This window comes from Camelina sativa, chromosome 9 (assembly GCF_000633955.1).
Source record: "Camelina sativa cultivar DH55 chromosome 9, Cs, whole genome shotgun sequence".
NCBI classification, from domain to species: domain Eukaryota; kingdom Viridiplantae; phylum Streptophyta; class Magnoliopsida; order Brassicales; family Brassicaceae; genus Camelina; species Camelina sativa.
Window position 1 is genome coordinate 26,313,235 of NC_025693.1, and position 16,575 is coordinate 26,329,809.

The following is a 16,575-nucleotide window of genomic DNA, read 5'->3' on the forward strand; positions in this document are numbered from 1 at the left end:
CCGACATTAAAGGTTTTGGCTTTGTCGTGTGATGAGATTAAAGATTCTCCAAATTGGCAACGATGACTATATTAAACCCATAGAGAGAGAATAAGTGATACGTTTACTACTGAATAACGTATTTAACTTTCACAGTAAAATAACTTTACAATTAGTTAAAGGTTTTGGCTTTGTTCGTGATGAGCGTATTGATTACAAAAAAGCTCTCCAATTTGAGTTCATCTGCTGCGACGGAAGTTTCTACTCTTCATCTTCGGATTCTGGCGATTTGTCGTCTTCTTCGAGTTTTGAGTCTCCCCTATAGCCGTTTCCTCAACACTAGTAACCGTCGCGTCTTCCTCCTTGCCAGGAAAAGATATAACCTTTTGATCCTTTCAAGCTTTGGGTTGTAACTAACTTTTGTCTCTCTTTTATCGTTTAGGGAGTTTGAAGCTTATAACATTGGGGATGGATCGTATTCCTTTTGAGAATAAATGGGTTTTTGTTAGAGGTGAAGCAATGAGCTCAAACTGTTCGATAAAATGCCTCAGTGAGATGGAGTTTCAGTTATCTCTGTTTCTGATTATAGCTCTCAGTGACTGATCTCAAATTGATAAGTTATTACATTGTTTTTTATTTTGAAGAAAATAAGTCTGTTTATGAGAGGAAAGCTCGGAAAATGCTAAGAATAGAAAAAAATGGGTCTTGCTTGTTTCTCTAAATTTGAAGGCTTTCAGTGGTTTGAGGAGATGAACGGTTTCTAGCTTCTTTGAACGACATAATTAGTTAAGGAGGATTGACAAGAAAAGATGAAATGTCGGAGAAATTTTTTGATCCTTTCAACTCTTTTGGCCATTGGTTTTTCTCTCTCTCTGATTCTTTTGTTTGGTTTTGATGATCGTTCAGATCAGCATTCACTCCGAAAATGTTGCAATCTTAAAAGACAAAATAAACATTCTTTTTCGGTATGATTCAATGACATGGAGACAGGATGTCACAAAGTAATGAACATTGCAGATTTCTTCATGCTGCTTTTGATTGATTGAATGGTTTTAGGTTTACAGTTTGTTTTCCTTCCGCACAGAGTTCATGATTCTCTCTTGTGTATGTGTACATCTATAGGATTGTTGTTTAGACAAGAAAAATATATGTTTCTGAGGGTATGTTCTAGGATATACATATAGGTATTTAGAAAAAAATTGTTATATTAGTTTAAGAAAATGAGCAAGGAACAAAGTTGTGTTCTGAAGGCTTGGGAGGTGACCGTAAGAAAGACCCAACAAGCAAAGAAGCGTGCAAACAGCATCTTTGGGACGGTATCTGTAGCTCCTCAGACAGATGATGATACTACTACTACGACTGACGATATTGATGATGATAGCAGCACTAACAGAAGTAGCATAGGTGAATTGTACCATGCAGAGAGAGTACTTCCTAATGGAGACTATTATACAGGGCAATGGTATGATAGTTTTCCTCACGGGCATGGGAAGTATCTTTGGACAGATGGTTGTATGTACATTGGTGACTGGTATAACGGGAAGACTATGGGAAGAGGGAAGTTCGGGTGGCCTTCTGGTGCTTCATATGAAGGGGAATTCAAAAGCGGATACATGGATGGTGTTGGCCTTTATACAGGTCCTAGTGGAGATACTTATAAAGGTCAGTGGGTGATGAACCTGAAACATGGACATGGAATCAAGCGTTTTGCGAACGGAGATGTGTATGATGGCGAATGGAGGAGGGGTTTGCAAGAATCCCACGGAAAGTATCAGTGGAGAGATGGGAGCTATTACATTGGGGAATGGAAGAACGCTATGATCTGTGGCAAAGGTACTTTTATTTGGACGGATGGGAATAGATACGACGGATTTTGGGATGATGGTTTGCCTAGAGGAAACGGGACTTTCAAATGGGCTGATGGGAGTTTCTACGTTGGTCACTGGTCTAATGATCCGGAAGAAATGAACGGTACTTATTATCCATCGGGAGACGAAGGGAATCCTGAGTGGGATCCTAAAGACGTGTTTAATAATCTGAGTGAGTACAAAATCTGCAGCGGAGAAAGAGTTCCTGTGTTGCCTTCACAGAAAAAGCTATCTGTTTGGAACTCTTCCAAACGTGTCGAGAAACCGAGGAGGATGTCTGTTGACGGGAGGGTTAGTGTGGGTGTAGATAGAGCGTTTGAGAAGATGAATATGTGGGGAACCGAAAGCGGAGAAGGCGCTGCTGATATTGATTCCACCACAAGGAGGGACTTGGATGCTGAAATGATGAGACTAGAGGCGGAAGGCTTCATTCAGAGCCTGAGACCGACCCCTGCACCTATGAGATTGCCAAGGGCAGGGAGGAAGCAAGGCGAAACAATATCTAAAGGCCACCGGAATTACGAGCTTATGCTTAATCTACAGCTTGGAATCAGGTAACTATACCAGTTTGCCGCCTCATTTATACAATTTGAAGATTTATTGATGTATAACCGCTCATGTTTAATGGATTTGCTGACGCAGACATGCTGTTGGGAAACAAGCTCCGGTTGTGTCTCTTGATCTTAAGCATTCAGCTTTTGATCCAAAGGAGAAGGTATGGACAAGATTTCCACCAGAAGGAACCAAATACACACCTCCTCATCAATCTACTGAATTCAAATGGAAAGACTATTGCCCATTAGTTTTTAGGTGAGATACAATAACACTAGGCTCTACATATTTCTCTTCACTACTTAGTCTCACACTATGTTATGCTAATTTATCTTATCTTCAGGAGCTTGAGGAAGCTATTCAAGGTAGACCCAGCTGATTATATGTTATCGATCTGCGGGAATGATGCTCTTCGGGAGCTATCATCCCCTGGTAAAAGTGGAAGCTTTTTCTACTTGACTAACGATGATCGTTACATGATAAAGACAATGAAGAAATCTGAAACTAAAGTAAGTTTTGTTTTTAAAGTTACCAGATTAAAAGTGTGTGGCTGCAATGAAATTTATTCTGAAATATATAATGCAGGTGCTTCTGAGGATGCTTGCAGCATATTACAACCATGTTCGAGCATTTGAGAACACTTTGGTCATTAGATTTTACGGTCTCCACTGTGTGAAGTTGACTGGACCAATCCAAAAGAAGGTAAGAATTGAGAACAATGCTAAATAGAAAAGAAACTGTTACTTAAGAGTTTGATTTGAATACATCTCCTTTCTGCAAAAACTGCAGGTGCGATTTGTCATTATGGGAAATCTATTTTGTTCCGAGTACTCCATCCACAGACGCTTTGATTTGAAAGGATCTTCTCTTGGTCGAACAACCGATAAACCTGAATCAGAAATCAATTCAAATACAATCTTGAAAGATCTTGATCTGAATTTCATTTTTAGACTACAGAAAGCTTGGTACCAGGAATTCATCAGGTTAGTGATTCATTAATCAATCTCTTTCCCTTGACCTTTTTCATTGTTATTTATTATGCTGATTGTGTTTTTGTTCAGGCAAGTGGACAAAGACTGCGAGTTCTTAGAACAGGAGAGAATAATGGATTACAGTCTTCTGGTTGGGATTCATTTCAGAGAAGCATCAGTCGCTGGAGAGCTGATTCCTTCTGGTGCTCGCACGCCTATTGGTTCGCACTTCTAACACAACCAAATAGGCAAATATCATTTCTGTACTTTAGTGTCTGTGAAGCAAATATGTTTTCTTTCGCTACTGTAGGTGAATTTGAAGACGAAACAGCCCCTCGTCTCTCTGGAGCAGACGTGGATCAGCTTCTGTCTGATCCTACAAGGTAAACACAAAAACAAATTAAACTCATGACTTAAAAAGCAATTTTCTCGATTCCGCGTCCAATAGTAAATTCGGTTTGTTGTTGCAGATGGGCTAGTATCAGACTTGGAGGCAACATGCCGGCTCGAGCAGAGAGGACAATGAGGAGAAGCGACTGTGAGTTCCAGCTAGTTGGTGAACCGACAGGAGAGTACTACGAGGTTGTCATGATCTTTGGAATCATAGACATTCTCCAAGACTATGACATCAGCAAGAAACTCGAACACGCTTACAAGAGCATCCAGTACGATCCTACTTCAATCTCAGCCGTCGATCCAAGACTATACTCGAGACGTTTCCGTGATTTCATCTTCAAGGTTTTCACTGAGGACAATTAAAACAAGTCTCCTCTGTTTTCTAGTCTCCTCAGGTTTTCTTGTGACTCAAGAAAGAAGGGCTTAGGTATATATATTACACTACTACTTTCCTCTTATGATTTAAATGTTCTGATTCTATAATAATCTATGTAACAACAGTTAACATATGTAGCAGTGAATATTTTGTCTTCTATTTATATTGTTTTGTTCTGATTCGTTATTTCACGAATATTAACTTCAATCAAGAAACCAAAAACAACTCGACTGCATGAATGCTTTGGTCAAGATTGAGTGTTAGATTTGTAAGGAAAGGACAACTAAAAACAAACGAGAACAAATGGATAAAAAATACACCACATGAATTAATCTTGCGAGTTTTCATATTTCTCGTACAAGTACAACATCCTTTCGCTTAACTCTTCGCAATTGATCTTGTAATAATCATCCATCTTCTCTACTTGAAGATGCAAAGTGTAGAAGAGCCTTTCTCCTTGAGACCTTGAAGATGAAATATCCACAAGAACAAACCCATCTTCTTCTAAACCACTCAGAACATTAGATATTGAAAAGTTATGAGTCTTGGACGATGAGATTTGGACCATCACTTCATTTTCTCCAAGCCTAGTCGCGGAAACCGTTGAGAGGTAACTCGCGATCGCCTTTGGTTGCTGCTGATCGTGATGCTCAAAGTCTCTTTGACCTGATACTCGTTCCAATAGTTCTTCCTTCTTTTGTATTAGCTTCTTCACTTGCCGTTGCAGCTCTGGTATGTACTTCAAGCTCCTCGAAACCGTTTCAGGGATACTTAGCTTCTTCTGCAAGAAAAACGAAAAGGTGAATTCGGTTTTCTTCTTTTAAATTGTATGGATGAATAAACAAGAGTATTCGATTTTCCACTTCAAAATAATGTAATGGACATGACCTAATCGAACGTATCAAGCTAGTTATTGATAATTGCATTTGAGTTGAGACAGAGTCTGATGACATGTCGGAGCAGCTACTTACCGATTGATCTGAGGCTGGAAGACATGAACGGAGAGATGAGAACAAAGAGTTGAGCTTCTTGCGACGGTCACGTTCACTAGCATTGTGATTTAGCTTCTTGACCACGACCGGATTGTTGTCTATCTCATTTCCTTCTGACGAAACAGATACTCCCAGGCTGTTCTGATGATGAGTCACTCCATAAGACTGTGGTACCGGAAAATCAAGAAATGGACCGTTATCGAGGTTATCTCCGGCACCGTAATAGCTTTCGTACTTCGACGGCCAACCGAAGTTTGGGAACAATGGAGAAGGGGCTAATGCACACATTTTTTTGCTTTAGAATCAAGGACAAGTTATTGATTCTGTTTTTGTCTTGAAGCTGTTTTGGTCGAAATAATATTGTCTTCTGAATATATATATATGCGGATGAAGGACTAAAAAGACAAATCTCTGTTGTTAAATAATGATCAAAATACTATATAATAAGTATTTTTATTCGCTATATGATCAAAATACTATATGATTATGTGTTGAATTCGAGTTACATACTATAAAGAGAAATATTTAGGTCTCAATAGGGCATAGGTTGTCACGTGCCAGAGCCTATGTTCCACGCATGAACTAGGTCCAGTCACAAGTTGGACATATTGTATAAGAATCAAAAAACGAATATTACATGTATTAACACTATAGTCAAACTTGTTCTTTACATATTGGAAGATGACTCAGGCTAGTAGAATGTTGAAGGCACGTGGTAATCAGGTGGAAGATGGTTTGGGCGTCTTTGTTTCCCCGTCCCATACATTTTTTATGTTGTAAGCATACACATAAGCATTTTCATGTTGTAAGCATATACATAAGCATTTCAAATTTAATATGTTTTATCTTAGACGTAGCCTGGTTATTAAAATTTAAACCCACAACGACGACAAAGTCATTTTATATACTAATGTCAACTTGATGCCAGTCTAAACTAAAATAAGTTCTTCTGATTTAGTTATTCTTTCAAGAACGGATCAATAATATTCCAAAATTGTAGATGTGAATCAGTGAGGCTTCCAAGATTCGTTTCGTGACCCACATCTCTATACTGTATTAATAATCTCCGACAGCTACAGTTATCATCCTGTAAATGTCATATTTTAATTTTCAGATACCTCATATATTTGTTAACCAAAACAAATAAACCAATACATTTTTGTACTAAACCAAAAATAAACCAAATTTAAAGATTTATTTCTATCAAAACCAAACCAAAATCAATGGATAACCATGAACTTCTCTCATTTATCATGTATTCTAATGATTCTTACTTAACTCTTTAGATGCAACTTTCCTCACTTGCACATTCTTCTATATAAGAGCCCAAAATTTACGTATATATAATGTATTTAGACTCTTTACTATAATGTTGCCCACAATTCATGATATTAGACTATTAGTAATAGTAGTACGTAGTTGTAATAAAATACCCTATTTTGTCTTTTCTCATTTGATCACCAAATCACCACTAACTCTTCAATTGTACATAAATAACAAATAGTAGAAGGCAAAAGGTTTAGGAACCAAAAGTATATTTATACTAGTTTATGGTATTTTTGAATAGAGTAGACAAATAGTATTAAAATTTACAGCTGTCACATGAATCGTAGTATTCAATCAGTCTACTCAATAGCATGTCATAATCGATCACTGACTTCGACCGAAAAAAACCGAAACAACTCGACTAGCTACAACGCTTTGACTTCAAGAATGTTAGGTTTTCAAGAGAAAAGAACAAGAACAAATTATCATCTTAATGAGTTTCCACATTCCTCATACAAGTACAACATCCTCTGACTTAACTCTTCACAATTCAGCTCGTAATGTTCAATCCTGTCCACTTGTAGATGCAAAGTGTAGAAAAGCCTTTCCCCTTGGGACCTTGAAGATGACATATCCACAAGAACAAACCCATCTTCTTCTAACCCGCTTAATACATTAGATATTGGAAAGTTGTGAATCTTGGTCGATGAGATTTGGACCATCACTTCGTTGTCTCCAAGCCTAGTCGCAGAAACGGTCGAGACATAACTCGCGACCGCCTTTGGTTGCGGCTTAACGTAATCTTCAATGTTTATTTGACCTGATACTTGCATCATGAGCTCTTCCTTCTTTTTAATTAGCTTCTTCACTTGATCTTGCAGCTCTGGTATGTACTTCAAGCTTCGAGTAACCGTTGCAGGAATGCTTAGCTTCTTCTGCAAGAAAGTAAAAAAAAAAAAGGGTTAACTAGGTATTCTTCTCCTAAACTGTATAGATGCAGAGGGCCTAAACAATGAGTCAGACTAATCATTTCAAATTGGTTTTTAGATGGAACTGATTCACATAAGACAAATCAGAGGAGTAGCTTCTTACCGATTGATCGGAAGCTGGGAGACAAGAACGGAGAGATGAGAACAAAGAGTTGATCTTCTTGCGACGGTCACGTTCACTGGCATTGTGATTAAGCTTCTTGATCACGACCGGAATGTTGCCTATTTCATTTCCCTCCGACGAAACAGAACCCCCAAAGCTGGTCTGATTATGAGCCACCGCCGTAACCGCTCCATAAGTCTCCTCCGGTACCGGAAAATCAAGAAACCCAACGTTGTTGAGGTTATCTCCGGCGAGGTAGTAGCTGTTGTACTCTCCCGTTGATGGCCACCCAAAGTTTGGGAACAGTGGAGGTACTAATGCACACATTTTTGCTATATAATGACAAGTTTTACAGATTCTGTTTTCTCTTGAAGCTTGGAAGCTGTTTTGGTTGGGATTGTTCTGAACTTAGGTGAAATATTAATTTCCCATCGTATATATAATGCGGATAATACAATTAAATAAATCAATCTCTCTAGTATAATTTATACAACACAATTTTTTAAAGTTAATACTAAAAAAATAAATATTTGCATCTGATAAGGACGTAGGTCGACACATGCCAAAGCCTACGTTCCACGGGTGAACTAGGTCCAAGTCACCATTAAGAATTAAAGAAGCATAATTATATGTATTAATAAGTAAATAAAGATTAGAGTTAACATAGTGTAAGATGACTCAGCCGGAAGAAATCGTGGGAGGCGCGTGGGAATCAGCTTCAGGCGTCGTCGTCGCCCCAAACACTTAGGATGTTGTAAGCATATACATAAGCAATTCTCATGTTGTAAGCATATACATAAGCATTTTATTTATTTGTTGACCTTTAAAACAAAAGGCATCTACATTGATTACAAGTTACAACTATATTATATAAATGTTAGGCTCGCTAATTTTACTCAATTAACAACGGTCGGTGACCTATCATGTAAAGGCACTATCGAACTCAGGTCAACTTCAGGTCATCTCTATCATTTACCTTATAGGCTCAAGTAAGACTAATGCATATTGAGACTAAGTCAAAAATATTCCAAAATTGTATGTGAATCAATCAAGTTTCAAAGATTCTCGAAAGTAGGCGACACATTTTCCAAAACTTAGTATTAAAATTCCCCTGAAAGCTACATTTATCACCCCCGGCCTCTTCCACGGCCACCACGGCCACCTCTTCCCCGGAAACCGCTACCACGCCCACCTCTTCCCCGGGAACCGCCACCTCCTCTCCCCCTAAAACCACCACCTCCTCTACCTCTGAAACCGCCCCTAATATTATCTGATTTCAGTCCAAGAGACTGAACTCCTCTCCTCTTGTTTCTTTGACCATCTTCTTCCTCATCGTCTCTATCTTCTTTGTATTTCGAAGAGCTTCTTGCCTTGAAAGAAATCTCCCGGGATCCTCCAGGACCGAATTTGATATCTTTCGAGCCTCCAAAGTTGCCACGCCGGTTCTCCATGGCCTTGACACGCTCACCCATAGGAAGACGGTCTTCTTTAGCCAGTGAAGTGCGATTGTAAAACGCTTCTGCGTGACGCTCATCTTTCACTTCAAACAGCCTGACACAAAATCATCCACATCAGAAAAGAACAGAATCAATATAGCGTGTATCAAATTTCTATCTATCCTGGAATGCAGTCGATAGGCACTAACTTTGGAGTTTTGCCTTTCTTGCTTGGCCTAGTTACGTCTCCATTGTCGGCTTCATCATCTGAAGACTGTGATGCATCAGAATCACTGTTCTCGTCATCATCTGATACAGCTTCAAAGTGTTCTTCTAACAAAGAAGGTTGCTTCTTAGAAGAAGCAACAGGGTGTAGGACACCATATTCATATGATTCCTTATCAATTTCGAATTCCTGAAAACCAAAAGGACTCGGGTTAGATGCGGTGTGAAGTACTGCAACAGCAAGAACAAACAAAAAACTTTGAAAAGAATTATGTTCATACCGGATTATCGAACAACCCTTGAAACCGAACGTCTTTAAGAATTTCGCTACTAAGCATAGTTTTCTTCTTCTTTGACACTTTTTTGGCAGCCTCCTCATCCTCGGCAGTTTGCGTTTCCTCCTCTTCATCTTCCGCAAGAAGCCTTGCTGCGAGTTCTCGGTTAACCTTTGGTAACCTTCTCTTCTTCTAAAGGAAGCACAAGTGAAACAGAGATGTATGTAAGTAGCCAATAAACAAAACAATGGTGAATTTACAGATGCTAAGTTTTGAAATACTAACTGTGATTCTCTGCGTACGGTCCGCTTCTAACTTCTCTTGCTTTTTACGTTCTAAGTAATCATCATATGCAAAAGGTTGAGCCACTGCTAAAGCCTGTAAAAAGAACGAAAAACAGTTACAAGGAAGAAACAATATAGAGACTATAAGTGTTATGAAAATGTCAGGGACTCACCTTTTTGTACAAATGGTGATTCATAAAATACCCATGCATTTGTGCTTTCAAAAGATCTGTTCCAATCAAATGAGTTAGCTGCAACTTCTCCAGATCTTCCTTTGTCACAAATTTGTAATTCTCATAAATAGTTGTCTGTCCACTTTCCTCCAGCTCTTCCTGAGAACAGAAATTCAAAAATGAAACGTGTTTGTAGCAATGGTGACATCACTGGAACGGTAAAACCATGAAAGGACAGGAAGATTTTTCAAATTAGTTACAATACCGTAAGATTTTCAAGAGGAGAACACCATTTGGGGGCAGTACCGAGTTCAGGTATGAAGTAAGATGGGATTAGGCTAGAGTCTAAAGCTAAAAGCATAAGTCCGCTTCCAGGGAACACACAAATGTCGTTTATTCCTCCATGAGTCGGTTCAATGCTGGTCATACCTTCTCCCTGACAAACACAGATTCGAGAAGGAAAGAGAACAGAATATGGTAAATGAAAAGCTTCGTCTGGCCACATTTATTTTTATTTCAAGGGCAACGCTGGCGTAAAACACTTCTTATCTGATGCTCACCGTGTTTGGATCCCATATTCTAACAATGTGCTTGTCAGTGGTTATCAACTTAGGTTGTTGAGTATTAAGAGTCCGTTGCCACTTAATACTCAAAATTGGACTCTCGTACCTGCAAATTTTGCAGAAAAACAATGAACACCGAGGAAACATACCTCAAAGCATATACGATAAATTTAAAATAAATACAAACACAGTAACACTTACATGTGATCCTTCACTCTAATGGGAGTTGACGTACGCAAGTCGTATATGAATACCTGCAGATATGGAACAACACAATTAGCACAACATAGCTATACAGCCAAATTGACCTAGCATTGTACAAAACAATGAAATATAGCATCAAACCTTTCCCGCACTACTCCCGACAGCTACTTGAAGACCTTCACTGTTATCGAACTCTATAGCGGTAACCTCCTAATAGTCAATTAAAAGCACAAGATTATAATAAAGATCGATGCAATTTTCTCCAATCACGTCTAAGCAAAGAAATTTTGTTTATATGGAACATCAATTAGGAAGACTCACCGCCGCAGCATCACCACCATGCGAAACCGCGTTAATTCTAGCAGCAGATGACTTAGTTCTCGTATCAAAAAATTCCACAGCACCATCTTCACCACCACAAGCGACTAATCCATGGAGGGTGCTGGAAAGCAATAGAGCTCAAACATAAGCAACAATGATATAGAGCACCACAACTGAATCGATCAAATCGAGAAACATTATAAAAGAAGTGACATTTTAAGTATGCAGACCTTCGAGAAACAACATTAAGCGCTGGGGATTGAGTACTGAAAGGAGAGAGAAACCTTCCCTAAAGATAAAGACGGCAAAACCCACAAATCATTCACCAACAAAGACTGATGTAAGTCACAAGACTAAACAACTTCAATAAATTCAGTGAAACGTACCTGCTCCAAATTGATTCTGTATAGATCAGGTGAGGAAGCAGCACAAAGCAGATCACAAGACCAGGGATCATATGTCATATCTCTCCCCATCCTGCAGATATATATGTGATTTAGACCAATGTCTCAGCAGAAACAAAATCACCAAATATATAATCTCATATATGAACAACAAAGCTAGAAAATACCTTGGAATCCGTAAACTGTGGTGTTTCCCGTACTTGGCATGTAGATAAATAGAACGATCAGCACATAAGAAGGCAAGCTTCGAGAAGCTATCATCCAATATCTGTAAGAGCCAACATAGACATTATTGAACCAGAAACAAAGAAAGGTTAATAAAGCCACAACTCACGGAGTAGTAAAGAAGTTACCTCGAAATCAACTATCTCCGAGTCTAAATGCCTCTCAAACTTCAAAGCAAGCTGACCTAGCTCATAAACTTTGACCTGTGGTGGATATATCCCTGATTCAACAAAAACAAATCAGTGAAAAGGCTCACGAGAATACATTTTTGTTTTCTTTACAACAAATTCAATAGCATTCAAGTTACGCACCAGAAGCAATCAGATACTCTCCGTCTGGAGTTGCTTTGATTCTAGTAGTGGCAGTCTCAAACTTCAACTCCTGAATCAGCTCCACTCTTTGCATATAATCTTAACATGAGATAGCCACACAAAACAACATTTCATCAACAAAAAGGCAATCATCAAACTATGAACATTGAATTTAAAAAGAGTTTCAAAGATATCATTAAGCTGCAATTAAGAGAGACTCTACAGAGCAGAAGAAAAAAAAAAAGGAGGAAACTTTAAGTAATAGGGTTAACGCAGGGCTTAAACGATTCAGAGCCACTAGATAAAGCTCACAGACAGAAACACTTACGTGGGTTTTTGCGGAGAGCTCGTTGCTTTTTAGGATTAAGCCAAGTCGCAACATTGGGTGCAGAAGAAACATGGTATAACTTGACTCCATTAATGGAGGTCGACTTCAGTCTGTCTCCATAAGACGTCATCTTCAAAACTAGGTTAACAAAAAAAGTAAAACCTCAATCCTCTCCGCTTCGCTTCTTAACCTTGACGGCGAGTTGCAGAGGAAACCCAATTGTAAAATTAATAATGGAAAGAGCCACCACTTGTTGTTGTTTATTACACAAGGCGGTCGTGCTCCGGCAGAACACAAAAGTCGACGACGGTCATACACAAATTATTAGGTTTTCTGGTTTCTGTTTCTTTATTGGGCCTCTTAAACCCTAAATAGGCCTAAATTTAATGTAATGGGCCGTAAACAGCGTCCATATAATTATATGTGAAACTAAAAAAAAAAACAATAAGGGACAAAACTCAAATTAGGGTTTATCAAAGATTCAGTCGCCTGCTCACTTCAATTTCTTCACAAGCTCAAGACTTTTCGGTAAGCGATGATTTTTTTTCTCTTACGTTAGCTGTTTTTTTTTTCATCAAAGGGTTCGGTTTAGTTTAGAATTTAAGCTCTAAGGAACTGTGATTGTTTGCTTTGATTCTCTCTGTAGTGTTTAAGCGATATCCCTGAAGAAATTTGATTACTTTGTGTATGTGTTCGTCTTCACCGTTATATATTCGTGTTTTTATGTGAAAAGATTAGTACTTTAGCATCTGATTTCTATAGCTCTGTTGTGATTGACTTTGATTTGTGTGTAGTAGTTTTGAAGGAAGATGGTGAGGCCGTATGGGATTAAAGTGAACAAGAGAAAGGAGAGAACAGAGAGGTATGATAAGGAAGAAGATGAAGAAGAGGAGCAACCAAAGTTTGAGCAAAAGAAAAAGGCAGGTGAGAGTTCGAAGAAGGCTAAGAAAGCAAACACTCCGATAGCAGAGGAAGATAATGAAGAGAATGAAATAACTGAGGAAGAAGAAGAAGAAGAAGAAGAAGCAGCAACAGCAGAGGATATTGTTGGAGGTATACCTATTGTCCTTAAGGATCGTAGCACGGACAGGCCTGGAGTTGTTTTTGTGCTTGAGAAGGCCTCTCTTGAAGTTGCCAAAGTTGGAAAGGTAAGTAATTTGCTGGGAATGTTTGCATTACACTAAGCCATGGGTTTTGTTTATGGTACTTATACACTAATATTTATGTGATTCTTGTGTGCAGACTTACCAGCTACTAAACTCGGATGATCATGCTCATTTCTTGAAAAAAAATGACAGGAATCCAGCTGATTACCGACCAGATATCACTCATCAGGTCAGGGTCTTTAAACCTTTCGAGTCATATCTAGGTAGCTTATATCAAATTGTGACTCATCTTTAGTGGATCACCCTCTTCTTCAGGCTCTTCTTATGATTCTGGATAGTCCAGTTAATAAGGCTGGGAGGTTGAAAGCAGTATATGTTAGAACAGAAAAAGGTGTCCTTTTTGAAGTTAAGCCGCATGTTCGTATACCTAGAACCTTCAAACGATTTGCCGGGATCATGTGTAAGCTGTTTGATTTTCCTCTCGTCCTTGGCCATTTTTTTGTTACTCTTTAATCTTGTCAGTTTCTCTTGTTTCTTATCCAGTTTGTTCATCTTGCAGTGCAATTGCTACAAAAGCTGAGCATTACTGCAGTTGGCAACCGTGAGAAACTTTTAAGGTGTATCAAGAACCCTGTCGAAATTCATTTACCGGTTAACTCCCGGAAAATAGGTAAAAAAAGCCTTTAGTTTTCATCCTTCATTGTGTAATTTATCCACATTATGTGAGCTAAACATAAGGAATTGTCTCTTTCTTATATCAGGCTTCTCGCACAGCTCTGAAAAGCTTGTCAATATGCAGAAACACCTAACTACTGTCTGTAATGATACAGACACAGTTTTTGTGGTTAGTGACCTCCAAATGTTTCTCTCACCTTTTCACAGTGTCCATTTCATTTATAGGCTTTAAGCTTTCAGCTTCTATATAGTAATATAGCTATCGTATGCAAAACGAATCCTTATTTGCTTTTTACCATTTCATTTCAGGTCGGCGCAATGGCACATGGGAAAATAGATTGTGACTATATTGATGATTTTGTGTCAAGTAAGTCTCACAACGCATCCTTTTGTTAATGTGAAAAGAGCTTTATAAAAAATGTTGAAACAAATCATCTGAAAGAGATTTCTTGATTGCTGCAGTTTCAGGGTATCCATTGAGCGCAGCCTACTGTATCTCAAGAATCTGCGAGGCATTATCAACAAATTGGAATATTATATAAAGATATTACTAAGTTGTTTCGTTTTCTTCTCTCTACTGTTCTAATACTGGGAACTACTACTTTTCAAGTTATGTTGATATACATTGTTCATCTACTATCAAATTTATAACTTTTCGTTAGGAAATTGTGATTCCACTATTTTACTCAAACCTAGTATTAACGTAATGGAAATAGAGAGAATTCATGTGATTAATATTCAAAAACACAAAATCAAGAAAGAGACGCATACAATAATATATAATAAGTTCTGATTTGTACACAAGATACAATGAAAAATTTACAACTTTTTGGTTGTCATGACGGGATATTATTGGTCCAGTCCCACGGGCAGAGAAGGTAACTACCGTTTTGTTTGCGTCGTCACTTATTATGTAGTTGGTTCGTACGTACTACAACATCATGTGCCAGTCTTGTCTCCCACTCATTCATTGGTATAGTATTTGGTTAATAAAAGTTGTTAATCAGTGACAAATATGAAGAATTTTTTTCAAAAAGCTGTTAATCAGTGTATTTTGATATTTCGAAAGTCGGAACTAATCGAAAAAGAGATTTTTGTACCCTTTTGTAAATATCAGGATGGCTACATTCATAAAGGTCAAACCCATACATAATGTAAAAATCACTATCCTATTGGCCCATCACTAGCTCAAATATATAATCAAAAGAATCACATCCCCTAGTTTTGTTTAGTTCATTTTAGTTAATTAGGTCTTTCAAATTCCTTTCATTATCTAACTTTTTAGTTTTTATAAGTATTATTTAACTTTGTTTATTATTTAATTTTTCTTGTTTCCTACTTTATTTGGTGTGGAGATTGGATAATTTTTTAATAATAACCAATCGATCGCACCTACGACGTATCTTTTTATCGTGATATGTTTTAAAGAAGAAACGCATGTGATTGTCTGCCATATGAAAGTATGTTAATTAACAAAACCATATCTATTACAGTATATATTAAAAATGATTATACTAACTAACAAAACCATAGTTTTTTTTTTAAATGGACTATACATTTATTAGTTATTAATGCTATATATCTTGATTAGTCAGAATTCTATAATGCATGTTAGTTGTCAATATATATATTAAAGAACAAAAATCATGCAAAAGAAAAGAATATCTAGTTGTGAATAGGCTGGTGAAGATCCCTCGTTCACATCTTTTAGCAACAGTGGATCAAGGACAAGTTAAATTAAGAAAGAATCATTATCCTATCTCCACCAAAAAAGTACACGTATGCTGTCTTATTAGGTGTTTTATGCACAGTATTATTTGTTGTTATCATTAATGTAGTAAACGGAGTCCATTCAACGCACGGCTTATGGAAAGAGATACCTATACAGATTTGCTTTCTGCCTTTCTCAAAGGTTAAGGTAGGTTTACTCTTTCGATTATAGTATTAGTATTACTTCAGCTTCATGTTGATTCTTCATGTTGATTCTTCAACTATATGAGTAAACCTAAATTATTACTGAAGCAATGACGATTACAGTATTAGTATTACTTTCAGTAAAAAAAGAGTTTTAAATTCTTTTAATAATTTTCCAGTTTCTCGTCAACCCCCAATTCTAGTCACGAGACTCACGACCCAAAATTCATTTCCTTTGATAACAACAAAATTTATTTTTACACCACACCGAGAAGTAGAAGTCCCCACAAAAACTAAAAGAATTTGTAACATCATAGCTCTCTATTCAAAGTTCAACAAATCACACAACTAAGTGATTTTTTTTCTTTTCATCTTGGCGTATTAGGTTTACCTCATTTGCGATCATAAACCGACGTATTCATAACCCAAACGGCCGGCCAATACACAGACCCGAACCATAACGTTCCATCTTCTCTCTCATAAGCCTCACTAACATAATTCATCGTCTTCCCTTCACTGTCCTCAAGCATGTGAAGTACCTCCCCGGTCTCTCCAGAGAGTTTCATAACTATCCCATGTGGTTTTCCTCCGTTCATGAGATGAATCACAGTCTCCATCTTCAATATCTTCATCACAGTC

At 37.8% G+C, this 16,575-nt stretch overlaps 6 protein-coding genes across 9 annotated transcripts in view; 2 read left to right on the forward strand and 4 right to left on the reverse strand.

Moving 5' to 3' along the window:
• LOC104712357 (phosphatidylinositol 4-phosphate 5-kinase 4-like) lies at positions 81-4,321 on the forward strand. Of its 3 annotated transcripts, none has more exons than XM_010429248.1 (9): positions 81-529; positions 624-2,401; positions 2,490-2,657; positions 2,743-2,908; positions 2,985-3,101; positions 3,189-3,382; positions 3,461-3,591; positions 3,681-3,753; positions 3,841-4,321. In XM_010429248.1, the coding sequence occupies exons 2-9, from the start codon at positions 1,200-1,202 to the stop codon at positions 4,127-4,129; spliced, it is 2,340 nt and encodes a 779-aa protein (XP_010427550.1). In that variant the 5' UTR covers positions 81-529; positions 624-1,199; the 3' UTR covers positions 4,130-4,321. The 3 variants fall into 3 exon arrangements, with proteins under 3 accessions (XP_010427550.1, XP_010427552.1, XP_010427551.1); XM_010429250.1 differs by having other exon boundaries at positions 81-327; positions 422-2,401; XM_010429249.1 differs by having other exon boundaries at positions 81-321; positions 422-2,401.
• Positions 4,471-5,455, reverse strand: LOC104715737 (transcription factor ORG2-like). Its single transcript, XM_010433118.2, has 2 exons — positions 5,114-5,455; positions 4,471-4,923 (listed from the first exon to the last, which is right to left on the reverse strand). Exons 1-2 carry the CDS (start codon positions 5,420-5,422, stop codon positions 4,471-4,473), a joined length of 762 nt encoding a protein of 253 aa, XP_010431420.1. The 5' UTR covers positions 5,423-5,455.
• On the reverse strand, positions 6,742-7,888 carry LOC104712358 (transcription factor ORG3-like). The gene is made up of 2 exons (XM_010429251.2): positions 7,493-7,888; positions 6,742-7,335 (listed from the first exon to the last, which is right to left on the reverse strand). The coding sequence occupies exons 1-2, from the start codon at positions 7,817-7,819 to the stop codon at positions 6,886-6,888; spliced, it is 777 nt and encodes a 258-aa protein (XP_010427553.1). The 5' UTR covers positions 7,820-7,888; the 3' UTR covers positions 6,742-6,885.
• Positions 8,436-12,555, reverse strand: LOC104712359 (nucleolar protein 10-like). Its single transcript, XM_010429252.2, has 16 exons — positions 12,242-12,555; positions 11,914-12,012; positions 11,731-11,822; positions 11,545-11,645; positions 11,360-11,450; positions 11,204-11,262; positions 10,974-11,094; positions 10,794-10,862; positions 10,650-10,702; positions 10,446-10,554; positions 10,151-10,321; positions 9,886-10,044; positions 9,714-9,806; positions 9,435-9,620; positions 9,138-9,343; positions 8,436-9,043 (listed from the first exon to the last, which is right to left on the reverse strand). The coding sequence occupies exons 1-16, from the start codon at positions 12,369-12,371 to the stop codon at positions 8,620-8,622; spliced, it is 2,163 nt and encodes a 720-aa protein (XP_010427554.1). The 5' UTR covers positions 12,372-12,555; the 3' UTR covers positions 8,436-8,619.
• Positions 12,659-14,688, forward strand: LOC104712361 (ribosomal RNA small subunit methyltransferase NEP1-like). Of its 2 annotated transcripts, none has more exons than XM_010429253.1 (8): positions 12,659-12,769; positions 13,036-13,389; positions 13,484-13,576; positions 13,663-13,807; positions 13,907-14,017; positions 14,109-14,191; positions 14,332-14,389; positions 14,485-14,688. In XM_010429253.1, the coding sequence occupies exons 2-8, from the start codon at positions 13,051-13,053 to the stop codon at positions 14,562-14,564; spliced, it is 909 nt and encodes a 302-aa protein (XP_010427555.1). In that variant the 5' UTR covers positions 12,659-12,769; positions 13,036-13,050; the 3' UTR covers positions 14,565-14,688. The 2 variants fall into 2 exon arrangements, with proteins under 2 accessions (XP_010427555.1, XP_019084911.1); XM_019229366.1 differs by having other exon boundaries at positions 12,671-12,769; positions 13,039-13,389.
• The window catches only part of LOC104715738 (protein STRICTOSIDINE SYNTHASE-LIKE 8-like), a 3,430-nt gene continuing 2,978 nt past the window's right edge, over positions 16,124-16,575 (reverse strand). Inside the window, exon 4 of the mRNA XM_019230058.1 lies at positions 16,124-16,573. Within this exon, the coding sequence (XP_019085603.1) occupies positions 16,329-16,573 (245 nt within the window). The 3' untranslated portion in view covers positions 16,124-16,328. The remainder of the gene's footprint in view (positions 16,574-16,575) is intronic.

Coding starts and splice junctions, on each gene's coding strand:
- LOC104712358 (XM_010429251.2), bottom strand. CDS start 7,819: ATGTGTGCATTAGTACCTCCACTGTTCCCAAACTTTGGGTGGCCATCA. Junction 7,336..7,492: donor TCCCAGCTTCCGATCAATCG/GTAAGAAGCTAC, acceptor ACTTTCTTGCAG/AAGAAGCTAAGCATTCCTGC.
- LOC104712357 (XM_010429248.1), top strand. CDS start 1,200: ATGAGCAAGGAACAAAGTTGTGTTCTGAAGGCTTGGGAGGTGACCGTA. Junction 2,402..2,489: donor AATCTACAGCTTGGAATCAG/GTAACTATACCA, acceptor TTGCTGACGCAG/ACATGCTGTTGGGAAACAAG. Junction 2,658..2,742: donor TATTGCCCATTAGTTTTTAG/GTGAGATACAAT, acceptor TCTTATCTTCAG/GAGCTTGAGGAAGCTATTCA.
- LOC104712361 (XM_010429253.1), top strand. CDS start 13,051: ATGGTGAGGCCGTATGGGATTAAAGTGAACAAGAGAAAGGAGAGAACA. Junction 13,577..13,662: donor GACCAGATATCACTCATCAG/GTCAGGGTCTTT, acceptor CCTCTTCTTCAG/GCTCTTCTTATGATTCTGGA. Junction 13,808..13,906: donor ACGATTTGCCGGGATCATGT/GTAAGCTGTTTG, acceptor TTCATCTTGCAG/TGCAATTGCTACAAAAGCTG.
- LOC104712359 (XM_010429252.2), bottom strand. CDS start 12,371: ATGACGTCTTATGGAGACAGACTGAAGTCGACCTCCATTAATGGAGTC. Junction 10,322..10,445: donor GAATATGGGATCCAAACACG/GTGAGCATCAGA, acceptor TGTGTTTGTCAG/GGAGAAGGTATGACCAGCAT. Junction 9,344..9,434: donor AAGGGTTGTTCGATAATCCG/GTATGAACATAA, acceptor TTTGGTTTTCAG/GAATTCGAAATTGATAAGGA.
- LOC104715737 (XM_010433118.2), bottom strand. CDS start 5,422: ATGTGTGCATTAGCCCCTTCTCCATTGTTCCCAAACTTCGGTTGGCCG. Junction 4,924..5,113: donor TTCCAGCCTCAGATCAATCG/GTAAGTAGCTGC, acceptor TTTTTCTTGCAG/AAGAAGCTAAGTATCCCTGA.